The sequence below is a fragment of the Oncorhynchus kisutch genome, linkage group LG9, assembly GCF_002021735.2.
Source record: "Oncorhynchus kisutch isolate 150728-3 linkage group LG9, Okis_V2, whole genome shotgun sequence".
In the NCBI taxonomy this organism is placed as follows: Eukaryota; Metazoa; Chordata; class Actinopteri; order Salmoniformes; family Salmonidae; genus Oncorhynchus; species Oncorhynchus kisutch.
Genome location: NC_034182.2, coordinates 40,106,922 through 40,129,421, shown reverse-complemented (window position 1 = coordinate 40,129,421; position 22,500 = coordinate 40,106,922). Strand labels below are relative to the sequence as shown.

The 22,500-nt window shown below is 43.0% G+C and overlaps 1 protein-coding gene across 1 annotated transcript in view; it reads left to right on the top strand.

The window, feature by feature from the left end:
• adam19a (ADAM metallopeptidase domain 19a) overlaps window positions 1–22,500 on the top strand; it is a gene marked incomplete in the record, with an annotated part of 156,714 nt that overhangs the window by 117,291 nt on the left and 16,923 nt on the right. The window contains 8 exon segments of the mRNA XM_031832588.1: window positions 539–705; window positions 9,358–9,442; window positions 10,624–10,766; window positions 10,947–11,124; window positions 12,601–12,690; window positions 14,954–15,149; window positions 18,821–18,929; window positions 21,046–21,250. Coding sequence (XP_031688448.1) covers window positions 539–705; window positions 9,358–9,442; window positions 10,624–10,766; window positions 10,947–11,124; window positions 12,601–12,690; window positions 14,954–15,149; window positions 18,821–18,929; window positions 21,046–21,250 — 1,173 coding nt within the window.

The window sequence follows — 22,500 nt, the reverse complement described above, 5'->3', positions numbered from 1 at the left end:
ATATTTCTAAGATAAATTGTCTTTCTAGTCCTTTCCAATTTTGCCCTTTGTTGTGTCATCAGAATGATCAAAGTGATTGAAAATGATAGATTTTGAACAATCTAAATTTGTCTATTTAGAAATGCCCTAGTCACAATGAAAAACAAAACATATGTCTCTGTGTGACCCCATTGCCGAGTGTGTTGCCTGTTGCCGTGAGTGATATTTGTTGCCGTGAGTGATATCTGTTGCCGCGAGTGTTGCCTGTTGCCGTGAGTGATATTTGTTGCCGTAAAGTGATATCTGTTGCCGTGAGTGATATTTGTTGCCGTGAGTGATATCTGTTGCCGCGAGTGTTGCCTGTTGCCGTGAGTGATATTTGTTGCCGTGAGTGATATCTGTTGCCGTGAGTGTTGCCTGTTGCCGTGAGTGATATCTGTTGCCGTGAGTGATATCTGTTGCCGTGAGTGATATCTGTTGCCGTGAGTGTTGCCTGTTGCCGTGAGTGTTGTCTGTTGCTGTCAGTGATGCCAGGCGGTTGTGTTATGTTGTGGTTCAGTTCTACAGGGCTCTGAACATCCGGGTGCCTCTGATTGGCCTGGAGGTATGGAAGGAGAGGGATGAGTGCATCATTACAGAGGAGCCCAACACCACACTCTGGTCCTTCCTACAGTGGAGACAGAAGCTTAAGTCCCGCAAGAAGCACGACAACGCACAGCTACTGACGTTAGTAAAGATCACTAACACACACACACACACGCTCTTAACCCGACAGCAATTAAAATTATTATTTGTCACATGCGCCGAATACAACAGCCCTTAACCAGCAATGCAGTTTTAAGAAAATAGAGTTAAGAAAATATTCAGTCAATAAAATAAAGTACAAAATAAAATAAACAGTAACACAATGAAATAAGACTAACGGGGCTATATACAGGGGGTACCGCGGGTCTATGTGCAGGGCTATATACAGGGGGCACCGCGGGTCTATGTGCAGGGCTATATACAGGGGGCACCGCGGGTCTATGTGCAGGGCTATATACAGGGGGTACCGCGGGTCTATGTGCAGGGCTATATACAGGGGGTACCGCGGGTCTATGTGCAGGGCTATATACAGGGGGCACCGCGGGTCTATGTGCAGGGCTATATAGAGGGGGCACCGCGGGTCTATGTGCAGGGCTATATAGAGGGGGCACCGCGGGTCTATGTGCAGGGCTATATACAGGGGGCACCGCGGGTCTATGTGCAGGGCTATATACAGGGGGCACCGCTTGTCTATGTGCAGGGCTATATACAGGGGGCACCGCGGGTCTATGTGCGGGGCTATATACAGGGGGCACCGCGGGTCTATGTGCAGGGCTATATACAGGGGGCACCGCGGGTCTATGTGCAGGGCTATATACAGGGGGCACCGCGGGTCTATGTGCGGGGCTATATACAGGGGGCACCGCGGGTCTATGTGCGGGGCTATATACAGGGGGCACCGCAGGTCTATGTGCGGGGCTATATAAAGGGGGCACCGGGGCTATATACAAGGGGCACCGCTACCGGGTCTATGTGCGAGGCTATATACAGGGGGCACCGCTACCGGGTCTATGTGCGAGGCTATATACAGGGGGCACCGCTTCCGGGTCTATGTGCGGGGCTATATACAGGGGGCACCGCTACCGGGTCTATGTGCGGGGCTATATACAGGGGGCACTGCTACCTGGGTCTATGTGCGAGGCTATATACAGGGGGCACCGCGGGTCTATGTGCGGGGCTATATACAGGGGGCACCGCTACCGGGTCTATGTGCGGGGCTATATACAGGGGGCACCGCTACCGGGTCTATGTTCGAGGCTATATATAGGGGGCACCGCTACCGGGTCTATGTGCGAGGCTATATACAGGGGCCACCGCGGGTCTATGTGCGAGGCTATATACAGGGGGCACCGCTACCGGGTCTATGTGCGAGGCTATATACAGGGGGCACCGCGGGTCTATGTGCGGGGCTATATACAGGGGCACCGCTACCGGGTCTATGTGCGGGGCTATATACAGGGGGCACCTCTACCGGGTCTATGTTCGAGGCTATATACAGGGGGCACCGCTACCGGGTCTATGTGCGACGCTATATACAGGGGGCACCGCTACCGGGTCTATGTTCGAGGCTATATACAGGGGGCACCGCTACCGGGTCTATGTGCGACGCTATATACAGGGGGCACCGCTACCGGGTCTATGTGCGAGGCTATATACAGGGGGCACCGCTACCGGGTCTATGTGCGAGGCTATATACAGGGGGCACCGCTTCCGGGTCTATGTGCGGGGCTATATACAGGGGGCACCGCTACCGGGTCTATGTGCGGGGCTATATACAGGGGGCACTGCTACCTGGGTCTATGTGCGAGGCTATATACAGGGGGCACCGCGGGTCTATGTGCGGGGCTATATACAGGGGGCACCGCTACCGGGTCTATGTGCGGGGCTATATACAGGGGGCACCGCTACCGGGTCTATGTTCGAGGCTATATATAGGGGGCACCGCTACCGGGTCTATGTGCGAGGCTATATACAGGGGCCACCGCGGGTCTATGTGCGAGGCTATATACAGGGGGCACCGCTACCGGGTCTATGTGCGAGGCTATATACAGGGGGCACCGCGGGTCTATGTGCGGGGCTATATACAGGGGGCACCGCTACCGGGTCTATGTGCGGGGCTATATACAGGGGGCACCTCTACCGGGTCTATGTTCGAGGCTATATACAGGGGGCACCGCTACCGGGTCTATGTGCGACGCTATATACAGGGGGCACCGCTACCGGGTCTATGTTCGAGGCTATATACAGGGGGCACCGCTACCGGGTCTATGTGCGACGCTATATACAGGGGGCACCGCTACCGGGTCTATGTGCGAGGCTATATATAGGGGGCACCGCTTCCGGGTCTATGTGCGGGGCTATATACAGGGGGCACCGCTACCGGGTCTATGTGCGAGGCTATATACAGGGGGCACCGCTTCCGGGTCTATGTGCGGGGCTATATACAGGGGGCACCGCTACCGGGTCTATGTTCGAGGCTATATACAGGGGGCACCGCTACCGGGTCTATGTGCGAGGCTATATACAGGGGGCACCGCTTCCGGGTCTATGTGCGGGGCTATATACAGGGGGCACCGCTACCGGGTCTATGTTCGAGGCTATATACAGGGGGCACCGCTACCGGGTCTATGTGCGAGGCTATATACAGGGGGCACCGCGGGTCTATGTGTGGGGCTATATACAGGGGGCACCGCTACCGGGTCTATGTAAGGGCTATATACAGGGGGCACCGCGGGTCTATGTGCGGGGCTATATACAGGGGACACCGCTACCGGGTCTATGTGCGGGGCTATATACAGGGGGCACCGCTACCGGGTCTATGTTCGAGGCTATATACAGGGGGCACCGCTACCGGGTCTATGTGCGAGGCTATATACAGGGGGCACCGCTACCGAGTCTATGTGCGGGGCTATATACAGGGGGCACCGCGCGTCTATGTGCGGGGCTATATACAGGGGCACCGCTACCGGGTCTATGTTCGAGGCTATATACAGGGGGCACCGCTACCGGGTCTATGTGCGAGGCTATATACAGGGGGCACCGCTACCGGGTCTATGTGCGACGCTATATACAGGGGGCACCGCTACCGGGTCTATGTGCGAGGCTATATATAGGGGGCACCGCTTCCGGGTCTATGTGCGGGGCTATATACAGGGGGCACCGCTACCGGGTCTATGTGCGAGGCTATATACAGGGGGCACAGCGGGTCTATGTAAGGGCTATATACAGGGGGCACCGCGGGTCTATGTAAGGGCTATATACAGGGGGCCCGGGTCTATGTGCGAGGCTATATATAGGGGGCACCGCTTCCGGGTCTATGTGCGGGGCTATATACAGGGGGCACCGCTACCGGGTCTATGTAAGGGCTATATACAGGGGGCACAGCGGGTCTATGTAAGGGCTATATACAGGGGGCACCGCGGGTCTATGTAAGGGCTATATACAGGGGGCACCGCTACCGGGTCTATGTGTCACAGGTTAGTTGAGGTAATTTGTACAGTGGCTTGCGGAAGTATTCACCCCCCTTAGCACATTTACTATTTTGTTGCCTTACGACCTGGATTTAAAATAGATTTTTGGTGGGGTTGTATCATTTGATTTACACACCATGCCTACCACTATGAAGATGCAATTATATTTATTTATTGTGAAACAAACAAAAAATAAGACCAAAAAAAAACAGAAAGCTTGACCGTGCATAACTATTCACCCCCCCACCCTAAGTCAATACTTTGTAGAGCCACCTTTTGCTACAATTACAGCTGCAAGTATCTTGGGGTATGTCTCTATAATCTTGGCACATCTAGCCACTGGGATTTTTGCCCATTCTTCAAGGCAAAACTGCTCCAGCTCCTTCAAGTTGGATGGGTTCAGCGGGTGTAAAGCAATCTTTAAGTCATACCACAGATTCTCAATTGGATTGAGGTCTGGGCTTTGACTAGGCCATTCCAAGACATATAAATGTTTCCTCTTAAACCACTCGAGGGTCGCTTTAGCAGTATGCTTAGGGTCATTGTCCTGCTGGAAGGTGAACCTCCATCCCAGTCTCAAATTTCCCTCAAGAATTTCCCTGTATTTAGCGCCATCCATTATTCCTTCAATTCTGACCAGTTTCCTAGTCCCTGTCGATGTAAAAATATGGTATTCTCGGGGTGATGAGAGGTATTGGATTTGCACCAGACATAGTGTTTTCCTTGATGGCCAAAAAGCTACATTTTAGTCTCATTTGACCAGAGTACCTTCTTCCATATGTTTGGGGAGGCACCCACATGCCTTTTGGTGAACATCAGACGTCTTTGTTTATTTTTTTCTTGAAGCAATGGCTTTTTTCTCGACACTCTTCTGTAAAGCCCAGCTCTGTGGAATGTATGGCTTAAAGTGGTCTATGGACAGATACTCCAATCTCCTCTATAGAGCTTTGCAGCTCCTTCAGGGTTATCTTTGGTCTCTTTGTTGTCTCTCTGATTAATGCCCTCGTTGCCTGGTCCGTGAGTTTTGGTGGGCGGCCCTCTCTTGGCAGGTTTCTTGTGGTGACATATTCTTAAAATATTTTATATAATGGATTTAATGGTGCTCCGTGGGATGTTCAAAGTTTCTGATATTTGTTTATAACTCTGTACTTCTCCACAACTTTGTCCCTGACCTGTTTGGTCTTGGTCTTCATGGTGCCACTTGCTTGGTGGTGCCCCTTGCTTAGAGGTGTTGCAGACTCTGGGGCCTTTCAGAACAGGTGTATAAATACTGGGTGAATATATATGCACGCACCACTTTTCACTTTTTTATTTTGTATAATTTTTTGAAACAAGTTATTTTTTTTCATTTCACTTCACCAATTTTGACTATTTTGTGTCCATGTCATGAAATCCAAATAAAAATCCATTTAAATTACAGGTTGTAATGCAAAAAAATAAGAAAAACACCAAGGGGGTGAATACTTTTGCTAGGCACTGTACATATAGGGTAAAGTGACCATGCATAGATAATAAACAGCGAGTAGCAGCAGTGTAAATCCCTCCCCCTGCCCAAAATTAGAACATCGCAGCTCAGTTAGGTGTAATTAGAACATCACAGCTCAGTTAGGTGTAATTAGAACATCACAGCTCAGTTAGGTGTAATTAGAACATCACAGCTCAGTTAGGTGTCATTAGGTGTAATTAGGTGTAATTAGAACATCACTGCTCAGTTAGGTGTAATTAGAACATCACAGCTCAGTTAGGTGTAATTAGAACATTGCAGCTCAGTTAGGTGTAATTAGGTGTAATTAGAACATCACAGCTCAGTTAGGTGTAATTAGAACATCACAGCTCAGTTACAGTGCCTTGCGAAAGTATTCGGCCCCCTTGAACTTTGCGACCTTTTGCCACATTTCAGGCTTCAAACATAAAGATATAAAACTGTATTTTTTTGTGAAGAATCAACAACAAGTGGGACACAATCATGAAGTGGAACGACATTTATTGGATATTTAAAACTTTTTAACAAATCAAACACTGAAAAATTGGGCGTGCAAAATTATTCAGCCCCCTTAAGTTAATACTTTGTAGCGCCACCTTTTGCTGCGATTACAGCTGTAAGTCACTTGGGGTATGTCTCTATCAGTTTTGCACATCGAGAGACTGAAATTTTTTCCCATTCCTCCTTGCAAAACAGCTCGAGCTCAGCGAGGTTGGATGGAGAGCATTTGTGAACAGCAGTTTTCAGTTCTTTCCACAGATTCTCGATTGGATTCAGGTCTGGACTTTGACTTGGCCATTCTAACACCTGGACATGTTTATTTTTGAACCATTCCATTGTAGATTTTGCTTTATGTTTTGGATCATTGTCTTGTTGGAAGACAAATCTCCGTCCCAGTCTCAGGTCTTTTGCAGACTCCATCAGGTTTTCTTCCAGAATGGTCCTGTATTTGGCTCCATCCATCTTCCCATCAATTTTAACCATCTTCCCTGTCCCTGCTGAAGAAAAGCAGGCCCAAACCATGATGCTGCCACCACCATGTTTGACAGTGGGGATGCTATGTTCAGGGTGATGAGCTGTGTTGCTTTTACGCCAAACATAACGTTTTGCATTGTTGCCAAAAAGTTCAATTTTGGTTTCATCTGACCAGAGCACCTTCTTCCACATGTTTGGTGTGTCTCCCAGGTGGCTTGTGGCAAACTTTAAACTACACTTTTTATGGATATCTTTAAGAAATGGCTTTCTTCTTGCCACTCTTCCATAAAGGCCAGATTTGTGCAATATACGACTGATTGTTGTCCTATGGACAGAGTCTCCCACCTCAGCTGTAGATCTCTGCAGTTCATCCAGAGTGATCATGGGCCTCTTGGCTGCATCTCTGATCAGTCTTCTCCTTGTATGAGCTGAAAGTTTAGAGGGACGGCCAGGTCTTGGTAGATTTGCAGTGGTCTGATACTCCTTCCATTTCAATATTATCGCTTGCACATTGCTCCTTGGGATGTTTAAAGCTTGGGAAATCTTTTTGTATCCAAATCCGGCTTTAAACTTCTTCTTGTTCTTCATGATGCCCTCTGCGCTTTTAACGGACCTCTGAGACTATCACAGTGCAGGTGCATTCATACGGAGACTTGATTACACACGGGTGGATTGTATTTATCATCATTAGTCATTTAGGTCAACATTGGATCATTCAGAGATCCTCACTGAACTTCTGGAGAGAGTTTGCTGCACTGAAAGTAAAGGGGCTGAATAATTTTGCACGCCCAATTTTTCAGTTTTTGATCTGTTAAAAAAGTTTGAAATATCCAATAAATGTCGTTCCACTTCATGATTGTGTCCCACTTGTTGTTGATTCTTCACAAAAAAATACAGTTTTATATCTTTATGTTTGAAGCCTGAAATGTGGCAAAAGGTCGCAAAGTTCAAGGGGGCCGAATACTTTCGCAAGGCACTGTAGGTGTAATTAGAACATCACAGCTCAGTTAGGTGTCATTAGGTGTAATTAGAACATCACAGCTCAGTTAGGTGTAATTAGGTGTAATTAGAACATCACAGCTCAGTTAGGTGTAATTAGGTGTAAATAGAACATCACAGCTCAGTTATGTGTAATTAGGTGTAATTAGGTGTAATTAGGTGTAATTAGAACATCACAGCTCAGTTAGGTGTCATTAGGTGTAATTAGAACATCACAGCTCAGTTAGGTGTCATTAGGTGTAATTAGAACATCACAGCTCAGTTAGGTGTAATTAGAACATCACAGCTCAGTTAGGTGTAATTAGGTGTAAATAGAACATCACAGCTCAGTTATGTGTAATTAGGTGTAATTAGGTGTAATTAGAACATCGCAGCTCAGTTAGGTGTAATTAGAACATCACAGCTCAGTTAGGTGTAATTAGAACATCACTGCTCAGTTAGGTGTAATTAGAACATCACTGCTCAGTTAGGTGTAATTAGAACATCACAGCTCAGTTAGGTGTAATTGGGTGTAATTAGAACATTACAGCTCAGTTAGGTGTAATTAGGTGTAATTAGAACATCACAGCTCAGTTAGCTGTAATTAGGTGTAATTAGAACATTACAGCTCAGTTAGGTGTAATTAGGTGTAATTAGAACATCACAGCTCAGTTAGGTGTAATTAGGTGTAATTAGAACATTGCAGCTCAGTTAGGTGTAATTAGGTGTAATTAGAACATTACAGCTCAGTTAGGTGTAATTAGGTGTAATTAGGTGTAATTAGAACATCACAGCTCAGTTAGGTGTAATTAGAACATCACAGCTCAGTTAGGTGTAATTAGAACATCACAGCTCAGTTAGGTGTAATTAGAACATCACAGCTCAGTTAGGTGTAATTAGAACATCACAGCTCAGGTAGGTGTAATTAGGTGTAATTAGAACATCACAGCTCAGTTAGGTGTAATTAGAACATCACTGCTCAGGTAGGTGTAATTAGGTGTAATTAGAACATCACAGCTCAGTTAGGTGTAATTAGAACATCACAGCTCAGGTAGGTGTAATTAGGTGTAATTAGAACATCACAGCTCAGTTAGGTGTAATTAGAACATCACTGCTCAGTTAGGTGTAATTAGGTGTAATTAGAACATCACAGCTCAGTTAGGTGTAATTAGAACATCACTGCTCAGTTAGGTGTAATTAGAACATCACTGCTCAGTTAGGTGTAATTAGAACATCACAGCTCAGTTAGGTGTAATTAGAACATCACAGCTCAGTGAGTCTGCCAAATACACGCACGCACGCACGCACACTCACACACACACACACACACACACACACACACACACACACACACACACACACACACACACACACACACACACACACACACACACACACACACACACACACACACACACACACACACAACATTGCACAGCTTGACTGCCAAACACACACACACACACACACACACCATGGCACAGCTTGACTGCCAAACACACACACACACACACACACACACACACACACACACAATGGCACAGCTTGACTGCCAAACACACAGTCATCCGTAAACAGTAAATTGGAGGCCTCTTCGCTGGAGGTAATTAGTTTCCAGCACCTGGCTAGTGGTTCTAATTTTAAGGAGCAGCTTTTTTGATTTGTTTCGGGAATCTTAAGTGACAACAAGCTCCAAGAGACGTCATTGCATAGCCCCCCTGAGGCGCTCTGAGAAAGGTCTCAGAGAAGGATGTCATCCTTCCACTACTAGACTGTTCTGTGTAATTAAAGTGCAATCGTCCCAGATCCCTCCGTGCCCGAGCACGTCCATACTGAACTGAGAGAGAGAAAAAAATGAAGGTGAAGTGATAGTTTTTTCTTCTTCAGGGGAGTGATATTTAAAGGGACCACCATAGGGATGGCACCGCTGGAGGGGATGTGTAGTCTGGAGAACTCTGGAGGCATTAATGTGGTGAGTTGGGTGGCTAGGGTGGAGGAGAAATGTGTGTGTGCGTGTGTGTCGTGTGTGCGTGTGTATGGCTCTTCACATTATGTATAGTGTGTGTGTGTTTGTGACTCTTCACATTATATATTGTGTGTGTGTGTGTTTGTGTGTGTGTGTATGGCTCTTCACATTATGTATAGTGTGTGTGTGTTTGTGTATCTTTGTGACTCTTCACATTATATATATATTGTGTGTGTGTGTGTGTGTCTCTGTGTGTGTGTGTGTGTGTGTGTCGTGTGTGCGTGTGTATGGCTCTTCACATTATGTATAGTGTGTGTATCTTTGTGACTCTTCACATTATATATTGTGTGTGTGTCTGTCTCTGTGTGTGTGTGTGTGTGTGTGTGTGTGTCTCCATACCTGTGTGTTTCTGTGGGCCAGAGAAATCGATAGCTCTTCCACACTTGATTAGCCTCTAATAGGCTCTACTGGTTCAGTTCTCCGAGGTAGTGGGGGGTAGTGTGATCCTAACATGACAGCAGGTATTTATATATATATATATATATATATATATATATATATCCATGACCCACCTAGACACAACAGAACTGAGAAATTGAACAGTTTAGACTGGTTCCTTGTGATGTCCCACTCTGACGTCCTCCCAATGCAGTTTAAATTTAAAACCTTTACTAAGGTCAGGGGTCAGGTTAGGGTTATGGGTAGGGTTAGGGGTTAAGGGTTAGAGTTTAGGGGGTATGGACGTCCCAAGGAATCGCGGATAGCCACTAGCCAAAGAGAAAAGGCACGGGAGAGGTCTTGGTTTGTCGGGTGTCAGGAGTAGCGTGACCTCAATGGATTAGGTCATCCTAGTTCTTTGACACAGACCGACCCCCACCTAAATTAGTGATTAGTATTCTTTGCCGTTCAGCTGGACTCTGAATCGTTTTACATTTCCCTCGTTGTACAACAGTTTATCACCAACCACGTGACATCAGACAGTAGACCAGGTAGAACCAGCATGTGCGGGGCTATATACAGGGGGCACCGCGGGTCTATGTGTTGGTCCGTTTCAGTGAATTGTAAGATAGTCTGAAAGGGAAAGATTTGTGAAAGCTTTTTAAACCTGTTGAATTGAGACTAGGTGTTTTTGCTGTTAATGCTTAATCCCATACAAATGAGTCCTTTTTGCTAATGTGGTCCCTCAGGACCATTCGGATTTACCCATCGGAGCTGCCGCCACCATGGCCCACGAAATCGGACATAATTTTGGGATGAGCCACGACCACGAGGGCTGCTGTGTGGAGGCGACTGCGGAGCAAGGGGGCTGCGTGATGGCTGCTGCCACCGGGTAAGAATGAACAGGTTTTTAGATCCAACATGGCTACCAGAGATCCAAAATGGTCACCTAGACATCCAAGATGGCCGCCGCTCTAAAGAACACACTCTGAAACTGAACATGATGGCAACTGTTCACAATGATATTCTGCATTGTGAATCTTTGTAATGTTTGCCCTCTTTTCGCCAATAGGCATCCATTTCCCCGGGTGTTCAGCCGCTGCAGTAAGCTGGACCTGGACAACTACTTCCAGAAGGGAGGAGGGATGTGCCTCTTCAACATGCCCGACATGAAGGACCTGGTCGGGGGCAAGAGGTGCGGCAACGGCTTTGTGGAGGACGGAGAAGAGTGCGACTGCGGAGAGCCAGAGGTGAGACAAGCCTTCCGCTCTATTAGCCGTTAGGATCCCTCACCTCAGACACGCCGAGCGACTTAGCATATCGCCACTTATGTTTGATATTGTGTCTGTCAATCATCCAGAATCCTTTGAGTCGGTAAAACAATTTGTTTAAAAAGTTTTCTAGGGACTTTGCTTTGGGAATTGTTGTTTTTACTTTTATGGAATTACAGGTAAGTAAGTAAAACCTCTTTGGCTTAATTTGTGAGGAAGTGTGAATTGAAAACAGGGAGAGGTTCATTTCTAGCTGACAGAAATGCTGATGATGTGGAGGCTGTTTTGACTTAAATCACAACTGGCAGTGAATCGGTGTCGGCAGATACCAGATATCAGTGTAGCTGTATGGAGGAGAAGGTACTGCTCTGTTTCAGCAGATACCAGATATCAGTGTAGCTGTATGGAGGAGAAGGTACTGCTCTGTTTCAGCAGATACCAGATATCAGTGTAGCTGTATGGAGGAGAAGGTACTGCTCTGTTTCAGCAGATACCAGATAATAGTGTAGCTGTATGGAGGAGAAGGTACTGCTCTGTTTCAGCAGATACCGCAGCCGTCTGACAAGAAGCCACCTGTTTTGACACAGCACCAGAATGCTCACTTCATGGTGTCGTCTTTTAGTATCCCGTCGCTTCAGAAGAATTTACGTTATTACACATTGCCACACACGCAGACAAACGTATGCTTGGCAAAAAAAAAAAACTGTTTTTATTTCCAACCTTGTCAATCATATCCCAACTTTCCCATTTCTCAGCTCTTCCAAGGAACTTTTTAAAATTATTTTATTTTGGAAAGTACGCTATGAAAACTGTCTAGTACTGGAAGTCACCTTGACGCATTCTAACTGGAACACTGATTTACTCTAAACACCACAGGGGGTCTGTCTGGGAGGTTGATATAGTGTTTCTTTTCCTCTGTGTAGTCTCTTTCTCTCTCTCTCTCTCTCTCTCTCTCTCTCTCTCTCTCTCTCTCTCTCTGTCTCTCTCTCTCTCTCTCTGTCTCTCTCTCTCTCTCTCCCTGATCCATTCTCTCCCTGCGGTATAATTGCCGTTTCTCATCCTTCAACTCCCACGTCGAGTTTAGAATATCTGTGGCTCGACGGCGGTACGGAACGCCATGGCAACGGGGAAGAGATGTCATTTTCATCTCTGTATGACAGCGTTCTGTGCGGTTGGATGTCTTTTTCCACTTCCTCCATCTCCAAAACTTTGACGTGTCGATCAGTGCTGTCACCCCACGCCACAACTGGAGACAGAGTCAAAGAGCAGAGGAGTTGGGATGTGAACCGAATGTGTGTGTTTGTGTGGGCACAAGGTCGTGCCTCATTGATTTGGCTAAACGTGGTAACTGTGTGTGTGTGTGTGTGTGTGTGTGTGTGTGTGTGTGTGTGTGTGTGTGTGTGTGTGTGTGTGTGTGTGTGTGTGTGTGTGTGTGTGTGTGTATTTTATCTATAGGAGTGCAGTAATGACTGCTGCAATGCCAACAACTGCAGTCTGAAGGCAGAGGCTCAGTGCGCCCACGGGGTGTGTTGCGAGGGCTGTAAGGTATGAAACACACACACACGACAGCTGTAAGTTATGAAGCACACACACACACACATGAGGGCTGTAAGGTATGAAACACACACACACAAAAGGGCTGTAAGGTATAAAACACACACACACACGAGGGCTGTAAGGTATAAAACACACACACACACGAGGGCTGTAAGGTATAAAACACACACACACACGAGGGCTGTAAGGTATAAAACACACACACACACAAGGGTTGTAAGGTATAAAACATACACACACACGAGGGCTGTAAGGTATAAAACACACACACACACGAGGGCTGTAAGGTATAAAGCACACACACACACGAGGGCTGTAAGGTATGAAACACACACACACACGAGGGCTGTAAGGTATGAAACACACACACACACGAGGGCTGTAAGGTATAAAACACACACACACACGAGGGCTGTAAGGTATGAAACACACACACACACGAGGGCTGTAAGGTATAAAACACACACACACACGAGGGCTGTAAGGTATGAAACACACACACACACGAGGGCTGTAAGGTATAAAACACACACACACACGAGGGCTGTAAGGTATGAAACACACACACACACGAGGGTTGTAAGGTATAAAACACACACACACACGAGGGCTGTAAGGTATAAAACATACACACACACGAGGGCTGTAAGGTATAAAACACACACACACACGAGGGTTGTAAGGTATAAAACACACACACACACGAGGGCTGTAAGGTATAAAACACACACACACACAAGGGTTGTAAGGTATAAAACACACACACACACGAGGGCTGTAAGGTATAAAACATACACACACACGAGGGCTGTAAGGTATAAAACATACACACACACGAGGGCTGTAAGGTATAAAACACACACACACACGAGGGCTGTAAGGTATAAAACATACACACACACGAGGGCTGTAAGGTATAAAACACACACACACACGAGGGTTGTCATCTCACTTAAAGCACTTAAAATAACCTCTACTTCTCCTGTCTGGTCAATAACCTCTGATCAATAGCTTCTACTTCTCCTGTCTGGTCAATAACCTCTGATCAATAGCTTCTACTTCTCCTGTCTGATCAAGAACCTCTGATCAATAACCTCTACTTCTCCTGTCTGATCAATAACCTCGACTTCTCCTCTTTGCTCAATAACCTCTACTTCTCCTGTCTGATAAATAACCTCTACTTCTCCTGTCTGATCAATAACCTCTCTGATCAATAACCTCTACGTCTCCTGTCTGATCAATAACCTCTCTGATCAATAACCTCTACTTCTCCTGTCTGATAAATATCCCCTACTTCTCCTGTCTGATAAATAACCTCTACTTCTCCTGTCTGATCAATAACCTCTCTGATCAATAACCTCTACTTCTCCTGTCTGATCAACATCATCTCTGATCAATATCCTCTACTTCTCCTCTCTGATCAATAACCTCTACTTCTCCTCTGATCAATAACCTCTCTGATCAATAACCTCTACTTCTCCTGTCTGATCAATATCCCCTACTTCTCCTGTCTGATAAATAACCTCTACTTCTCCTGTCTGATCAATAACCTCTCTGATCAATAACCTCTACTTCTCCTGTCTGATCAACATCATCTCTGATCAATATCCTCTACTTCTCCTCTCTGATCAATAACCTCTACTTCTCCTCTGATCAATAACCTCTACTTCTCCTGTCTGATCAATAACCTCTACTTCTCCTATCTGATCAATAACCTCTACTTCTCCTGTCTGATCAATAACCTCTCTGATCAATAACCTCTACTTCTCTTCTTTGCTCAATAACCTCTAATTCTCCTCTCTGATCAATAACCTCTACTTCTCCTGTCTGATAAATAACCTCTACGTCTTCTGTCTGATCAATAACCTCTACTTCTCCTGTCTGATCAATAACCTCTACTTCTCCTGTCTGATCAATAACCTCTCTGATCAATAATATATACTTCTCCTCTCCGATCAATATGCTCTCTGATCAATAATTATGTATCGTCTCAAGTTTAAACTTTCCTGTTTTTTGTTTCATGTTAATGAGGATAACAACTTCTTCTGTGAGTCTTTTAAAAGTAGAACAAAGATTTTTTATCTCCTTAAGATGATCATAACCCTTATCTCTATGTATTCATATGATTGAATCATTTATTTAAATCCCTCTGTAGTTAATCATGTACTGAATGGTCTTTAAAGCAAGTACGTCATACTGAATCCCCCCCCCCCCCCTCCTCTCTCCTTGGTTTTGCCCTCCTCTCCCCCAGCTGAAGCAGGCAGGTACCATGTGTCGTGGTCCTGCGGGAGCGTGCGACCTGCCAGAGTACTGCACTGGTGGCTCTCCCTACTGCCCGTCCAACGTTTACCTGCTGGATGGATCCTCCTGCCAGTATGGTCACGCCTACTGCTACAACGGCATGTGTCTGACCCACGAACAGCAGTGTCTGCAGCTGTGGGGTTACGGTAGGGATGGACGGCCCCTATATAACCATGTAAACATACTGGTACGTTACACACCAGAATAGAGACGGCCTCTATATAACCATGTAAACATACTGGTACGTTACACACCAGAATAGAGACGGCCCCTATATAACCATGTAAACATACTGGTACGTTACACACCAGAATAGAGACGGCCCCTATATAACCATGTAAACATACGGGTACGTTACACACCACGATAGGGATGGACGGCCCCTATATAACCATGTAAACATACGGGTACGTTACACACCACGATAGGGATGGACGGCCTCTATATAACGATGTAAACATACGGGTACGTTACACACCAGAATAGAGACGGCCTCTATATAACCATGTAAACATACGGGTACTTTACACACCAGAATAGAGACGGCCTCTATATAACCATGTAAACATACTGGTACGTTACACACCAGAATAGAGACGGCCTCTATATAACCATGTAAACATACGGGTACTTTACACACCAGAATAGAGACGGCCTCTATATAACCATGTAAACATACTGGTACGTTACACATCAGAATAGAGACGGCCCCTATATAACCATGTAAACATACTGGTACGTTACACACCAAAATAGGGACGGCCTCTATATAACCATGTAAACATACGGGTACGTTACACACCAGAATAGAGACGGCCTCTATATAACCATGTAAACATACTGGTACGTTACACACCAGAATAGAGACGGCCTCTATATAACCATGTAAACATACGGGTACTTTACACACCAGAATAGAGACGGCCTCTATATAACCATGTAAACATACTGGTACGTTACACACCAGAATAGAGACGGCCCCTATATAACCATGTAAACATACTGGTACGTTACACACCAGAATAGGGACGGCCTCTATATAACCATGTAAACATACGGGTACGTTACACACCACGATAGGGATGGACGGCCCCTATATAACCATGTAAACATACGGGTACGTTACACACCACGATAGAGACAGCCTCTATATAACCATGTAAACATACGGGTACGTTACACACCAGAATAGAGACGGCCTCTATATAACCATGTAAACATACGGGTACGTTACACACCAGAATAGAGACGGCCTCTATATAACCATGTAAACATACGGGTACGTTACACACCAGAATAGAGACGGCCTCTATATAACCATGTAAACATACGGGTACGTTACACACCAGAATAGAGACGGCCCCTATATAACCATGTAAACATACGGGTACGTTACACACCAGAATAGGGACGGCCTCTATATAACCATGTAAACATACGGGTACGTTACACACCAGAATAGAGACGGCCTCTATATAACCATGTAAACATACGGGTACGTTACACACCAGAATAGAGACGGCCTCTATATAACCATGTAAACATACGGGTACTTTACACACCAGAATAGAGACGGCCTCTATATAACCATGTAAACATACGGGTACGTTACACACCAGAATAGAGACGGCCTCTATATAACCATGTAAACATACGGGTACTTTACACACCAGAATAGAGACGGCCCTCTTTTACACTGCACACATATGCATAGTAATAAAATCGGAGGTTTTTGCAGATGCTTTCATCCAAGACGATATACAGTCATGGCTGGGTATGGAAGCTCCCGGGAATACGAACCCACTAGCTTGGCGTTGCAAGTGCCGCGCTCTGCCAACCCGAGCTACAGGGATATATTGGAACTTGGACAGTTGTACCATCCAATCAGAAACCTCAGTATTATCTCGTTAACGGTTGGTACTCGGCTAACTAATTTCACAATGAATTACTTTGGTCGTGAAATTGGCACTTCTGCTCGTGAAATATAGTACTGCGCCCGTCTTAGCCTGTAGCCTATACACCCACTGCATTAGCACACACACACACACACACACACACACACACACACACACACACACACACACACACACACACACACACACACACACACACACACACACAGACACACACACACACACACACACACACACACACACCATTACCACACACACACACACGCACACACACACACTGCACTACCACACACATACCCATCTTCTGTTTCTGTACACACAGACCTAGAGAGTACCACAGACCTAGAGAGTACCACAGACCTAGAGAGTACACACATACCTAGAGAGTACACACAGACCTAGAGAGTACACACAGACCTAGAGAGTACCACAGACCTAGAGAGTACACACAGACCTAGAGAGTACCACAGACCTAGAGAGTACCACAGACCTAGAGAGTACCACAGACCTAGAGAGTACACACAGACCTAGAGAGTACCACAGACCTAGAGAGTACCACAGACCTAGAGAGTACACACAGACCTAGAGAGTACCACAGACCTAGAGAGTACACACAGACCTAGAGAGTACCACAGACCTAGAGAGTACCACAGACCTAGAGAGTACCACAGACCTAGAGAGTACACACAGACCTAGATAGTACCACAGACCTAGAGAGTACCACAGACCTAGAGAATACCACAGACCTAGAGAGTACCACAGACCTAGAGAGTACACACAGACCTAGAGAGTACACACAGACCTAGAGAGTATCACAGACCTAGAGAGTACCACAGACCTAGAGAATACCACAGACCTAGAGAGTACACACAGACCTAGAGAGTACCACCGACCTAGAGAGTACCACAGACCTAGAGAGTACCACAGACCTAGAGAGTACCACAGACCTAGAGAGTGCACACAGACCTAGAGAGTACACACAGACCTAGAGAGTACACACAGACCTAGAGAGTACCACAGACCTAGAGAGTACCACAGACCTAGAGAGTACCACAGACCTAGAGAGTACCACAGACCTAGAGAGTACCACAGACCTAGAGAGTACCACAGACCTAGAGAGTACCACAGACCTAGAGAGTACACACAGACCTAGATAGTACCTGGAGAGCTTTTGTCACGTACCATAGTTACGTTTTAGCATTTAGAAACTCCAGCTAGTCATTAGAATAGCCACCTTTTTAAACAGTATTAACATAATTGATGATAAGGACCTCAACCTTTCTCTCTCTCTCTCTCTCTCTCTCTCTCTCTCTCTCTCTCTCTCTCCATCTGCATCATGGGTAGTGATGTATCGGCTTTCCTCCTCACGTACAGAACACAGATCGCCATGACGATCTACACCTTTAAACTACAATAGAACGTTGGGTAACATGTAGTACAGCATTAGTCATCCATCGCAGTTCAATGCTTTAGAAAAAAGGACTATTTACCTAAAACTTATTTTAGTATTTTCTTCCTTAGTCCACTGTTAATAGGGATTCCCAAAACAGTGTGCATGTCAGTAGTCCCGTTTTTAATACAGAGCACTTTCAGTAACAAATATAAAATGTGATGATGATGCGTTTTGAAGAAGTTCTCTTTTTTTTCCAGAATATTCTTTTTGGACATAACAAAATCAAAATAATTTTATTTAATTTTATCCTTTAAAAAGAAACAAATATATATATATATTCTGTCTGTCATTCTTAGAGGTGCAAACATCATGGTGACTCAAGTAGCTCAAACGGTTTGCTCCTTGATAGTGACTGTAAGCACCCCTGTATGGGGCGTAATGGCTTTTCTCATGAGTGAGTGGTTGCTATAGTAACTTTTATTTTACACTATGGATTTTTTTTTTGTCCCAGGTGCCCGGCCAGCGCACGACGCCTGCTTTCAAGACGTCAACGCAGCAGGGAACGCGTTTGGAAACTGTGGGAAGGACGGTCAGGGAAACTACATGAAGTGCGAAAAAAGGTTTGAGTGGGAAACGATGTCCTCTTGTAAACCTACAATAACACGGCATAGTAGTTCCAATATAGCTACAATATAACTACAATATAACTACAATATAACTACAATATAACCAATATAACTACATTATAACTACAATTCAACTACAATATAACTACAATATAACTACAATATAACTACAATGTAACTACAATATAACTACAATATAACTACAATGTAACTACAATATAACTACAATATAACTACAATATATAACTACATTATAACTGCAATATAACTACAATATAACTACAATTCAACTACAATTCAACTACAATTCAACTACAATATAACTACAATATAACTACATTATAACTACAATTCAACTACAATATAACTACAATATAACTACATTATAACTACAATATAACTACATTATAACTACAATATAACCAATATAACCAATATAACTACAATATAACTACAATTCAACTACAATTCAACTACAATATAACTACATTATAACTACAATGTAACTACAATATAACTACAATGTAACTACAATATAACTACAATATAACTACATTATAACTACAATATAACTACAATTCAACTACAATTCAACTACAATTCAACTACAATATAACTACAATATAACTACATTATAACTACAATATAACTACATTATAACTACAATATAACCAATATAACCAATATAACTACAATATAACTACAATATAACTACAATTCAACTACAATTCAACTACAATATAACTACAATATAACTACATTATAACTACAATGTAACTACAATATAACTACAATGTAACTACAATATAACTACAATATAACTACATTATAACTACAATATAACTACAATGTAACTACAATTCAACTACAATTCAACTACAATTCAACTACAATTCAACTACAATATAACTACATTATAACTACAATATAACTACAATTCAACTACAATATAACTACAATATAACTACAATTCAACTACAATTCAACTACAATTCAACTACAATATAACTACAATTCAACTACAATATAACCAATATTTTATTTATTTTTTATTTTACCTTTATTTAACTAGGAAAGTCAGTTAAGAACAAATTCTTATTTTCAATGACGGCCTAGGAACAGTGGGTTAACTGCCTGTTCAGGGGCAGAACGACAGATTTGTACCTTGTCAGCTCGGGGATTTGAACTTACAACCTTTCGGTTACTAGTCCAATGCTCTAACCACTAGGCTACCCTGTACTACAATATAACTACATTATAACTACAATATAACTACATTATAACTACAATATAACTACAATTCAACTACAATATAACTACATTATAACTACAATATAACTACAATTCAACTACAATTCAACTACAATGTAACTACAATATAACTACAATATAACTACAATATAACTACAATTCAACTACTATTCAACTACAATTCAACTACAATATAACTACATTATAACTACAATTCAACTACAATATAACTACAATATAACTACATTATAACTACAATATAACTACAATATAACTACAATATATAACTACATTATAACTACAATATAACTACATTATAACTACAATATAACTACATTATAACTACAATATAACTACAATATAACTACAATATAACTACAATATAACTACAATATAACTACAATTCAACTACATTTCAACTACAATTCAACTACAATATAACTACAATATAACTACAATATATAACTACATTATAACTACAATATAACTACATTATAACTACAATATAACTACAATATAACTACATTATAACTACAATATAACTACATTACCTGTGCCTGATCCTGGAGTTAAATCAGGTTAAATCAGTGTTTTTTATTTTTAATATGCCCTCATCCAATGAAGACGTTTAGATAAAGTACGAGGCTTAGTCATTTACATCCACAAAGCCATTAATCGTACTGTCATCTTCTTCTTGTCTTTGTTTTCCCCGTGTATGCATTGTTGTGTGTGTGCCTATGCGTCTGTCTGTCTGTCTGTCCGTCTGTCCGTCCTTCCATCCGCCGTCCATCTGTCCGTGTGTCTGCGTCTCGTGTGTGTGTCCGTCATTCGATCATGTGCGCTGTGCGTCGATCCCCAGCGACGCCAAGTGCGGGAAGATCCAGTGCCACAGCGCGGCCAAGAAGCCGAAGGGCACCAACGCAGTGTCCATAGACACCACCATCCGGACAGACGGCATGGAGGTGAAGTGCAGGGGGACATATGTCTACACCACCCAGGATGGACAAGGGGACCTCCCTGACCCGGGCCTCGTCATGACCGGCACCAAGTGTGGAGAGGGGAAGGCAAGTCGTGGTTGCAGTCGAATATTCATCTACTTGTATCTGTACCATAGACTGTTCATAGACAGTACTGTCAACTTTATCATAGACTGTTCATAGACTGTACTGTCAACTTTATCATAGACTGTACTGTCAACTTTATCATAGACTGTACTGTAAACTTTATCATAGACTGTACTGTAAACTTTATCATAGACTGTTCATAGACAGTACTGTCAACTTTATCATAGACTGTACTGTCAACTTTATCATAGACTGTTCATAGACTGTACTGTCAACTGTATCATAGACTGTACTGTCAACTTTATCATAGACTGTACTGTAAACTGTATCAGACTGTACTGTCAACTTTATCATAGACTGTTCTGTTATATTTATCATAGACTGTACTGTAAACTGTATCAGACTGTACTGTTATATTTATCATAGACTGTTCTGTCAACGTGTTCTATGTTATTCTTTCAGCTTGTATTATTATATTAGTATTGATTATGTTAGTATTGATTATGTTAGTATTGATTATGTTAGTATTGATTATGTTAGTATTGATTATGTTAGTATGGATTATATTAGTATTGATTATATTAGTATTGATTATGTTAGTATTGATTATGTTAGTATTGATTATGTTAGTATTGATTATGTTAGTATTGATTATGTTAGTATTGATTATGCTAGTATTGATTATGTTAGTATTGATTATGTTAGTATGGATTATATTAGTATTGATTATATTAGTATTGATTATGTTAGTATTGATTATGTTAGTATTGATTATGTTAGTATTGATTATGTCAGTATTGATTATGTCAGTATTGATTATGTTAGTATTGATTATGTTAGTATTGATTATGTTAGTATTGATTATGTTAGTATTGATTATGTTAGTATTGATTATATTAGTATTGATTATGTTAGTATTGATTATATTAGTATTGATTATATTAGCATTGATTATGTTAGTATTGATTATGTTAGTATTGATTATGTTAGTATTGATTATGTTAGTATTGATTATGTTAGTATTGATTGTGTTAGTATTGATTATGTTAGTATTGATTATATTAGTATTGATTATGTTAGTATTGATTATGTTAGTATTGATTATGTTAGTATTGATTATGTTAGTATTGATTATGTTAGTATTGAATATGTTAGTATTGATTATGTTAGTATTGATTATATTAGTATTGATTATGTTAGTATTGATTATGTTAGTATTGATTATATTAGTATTGATTATGTTAGTATTG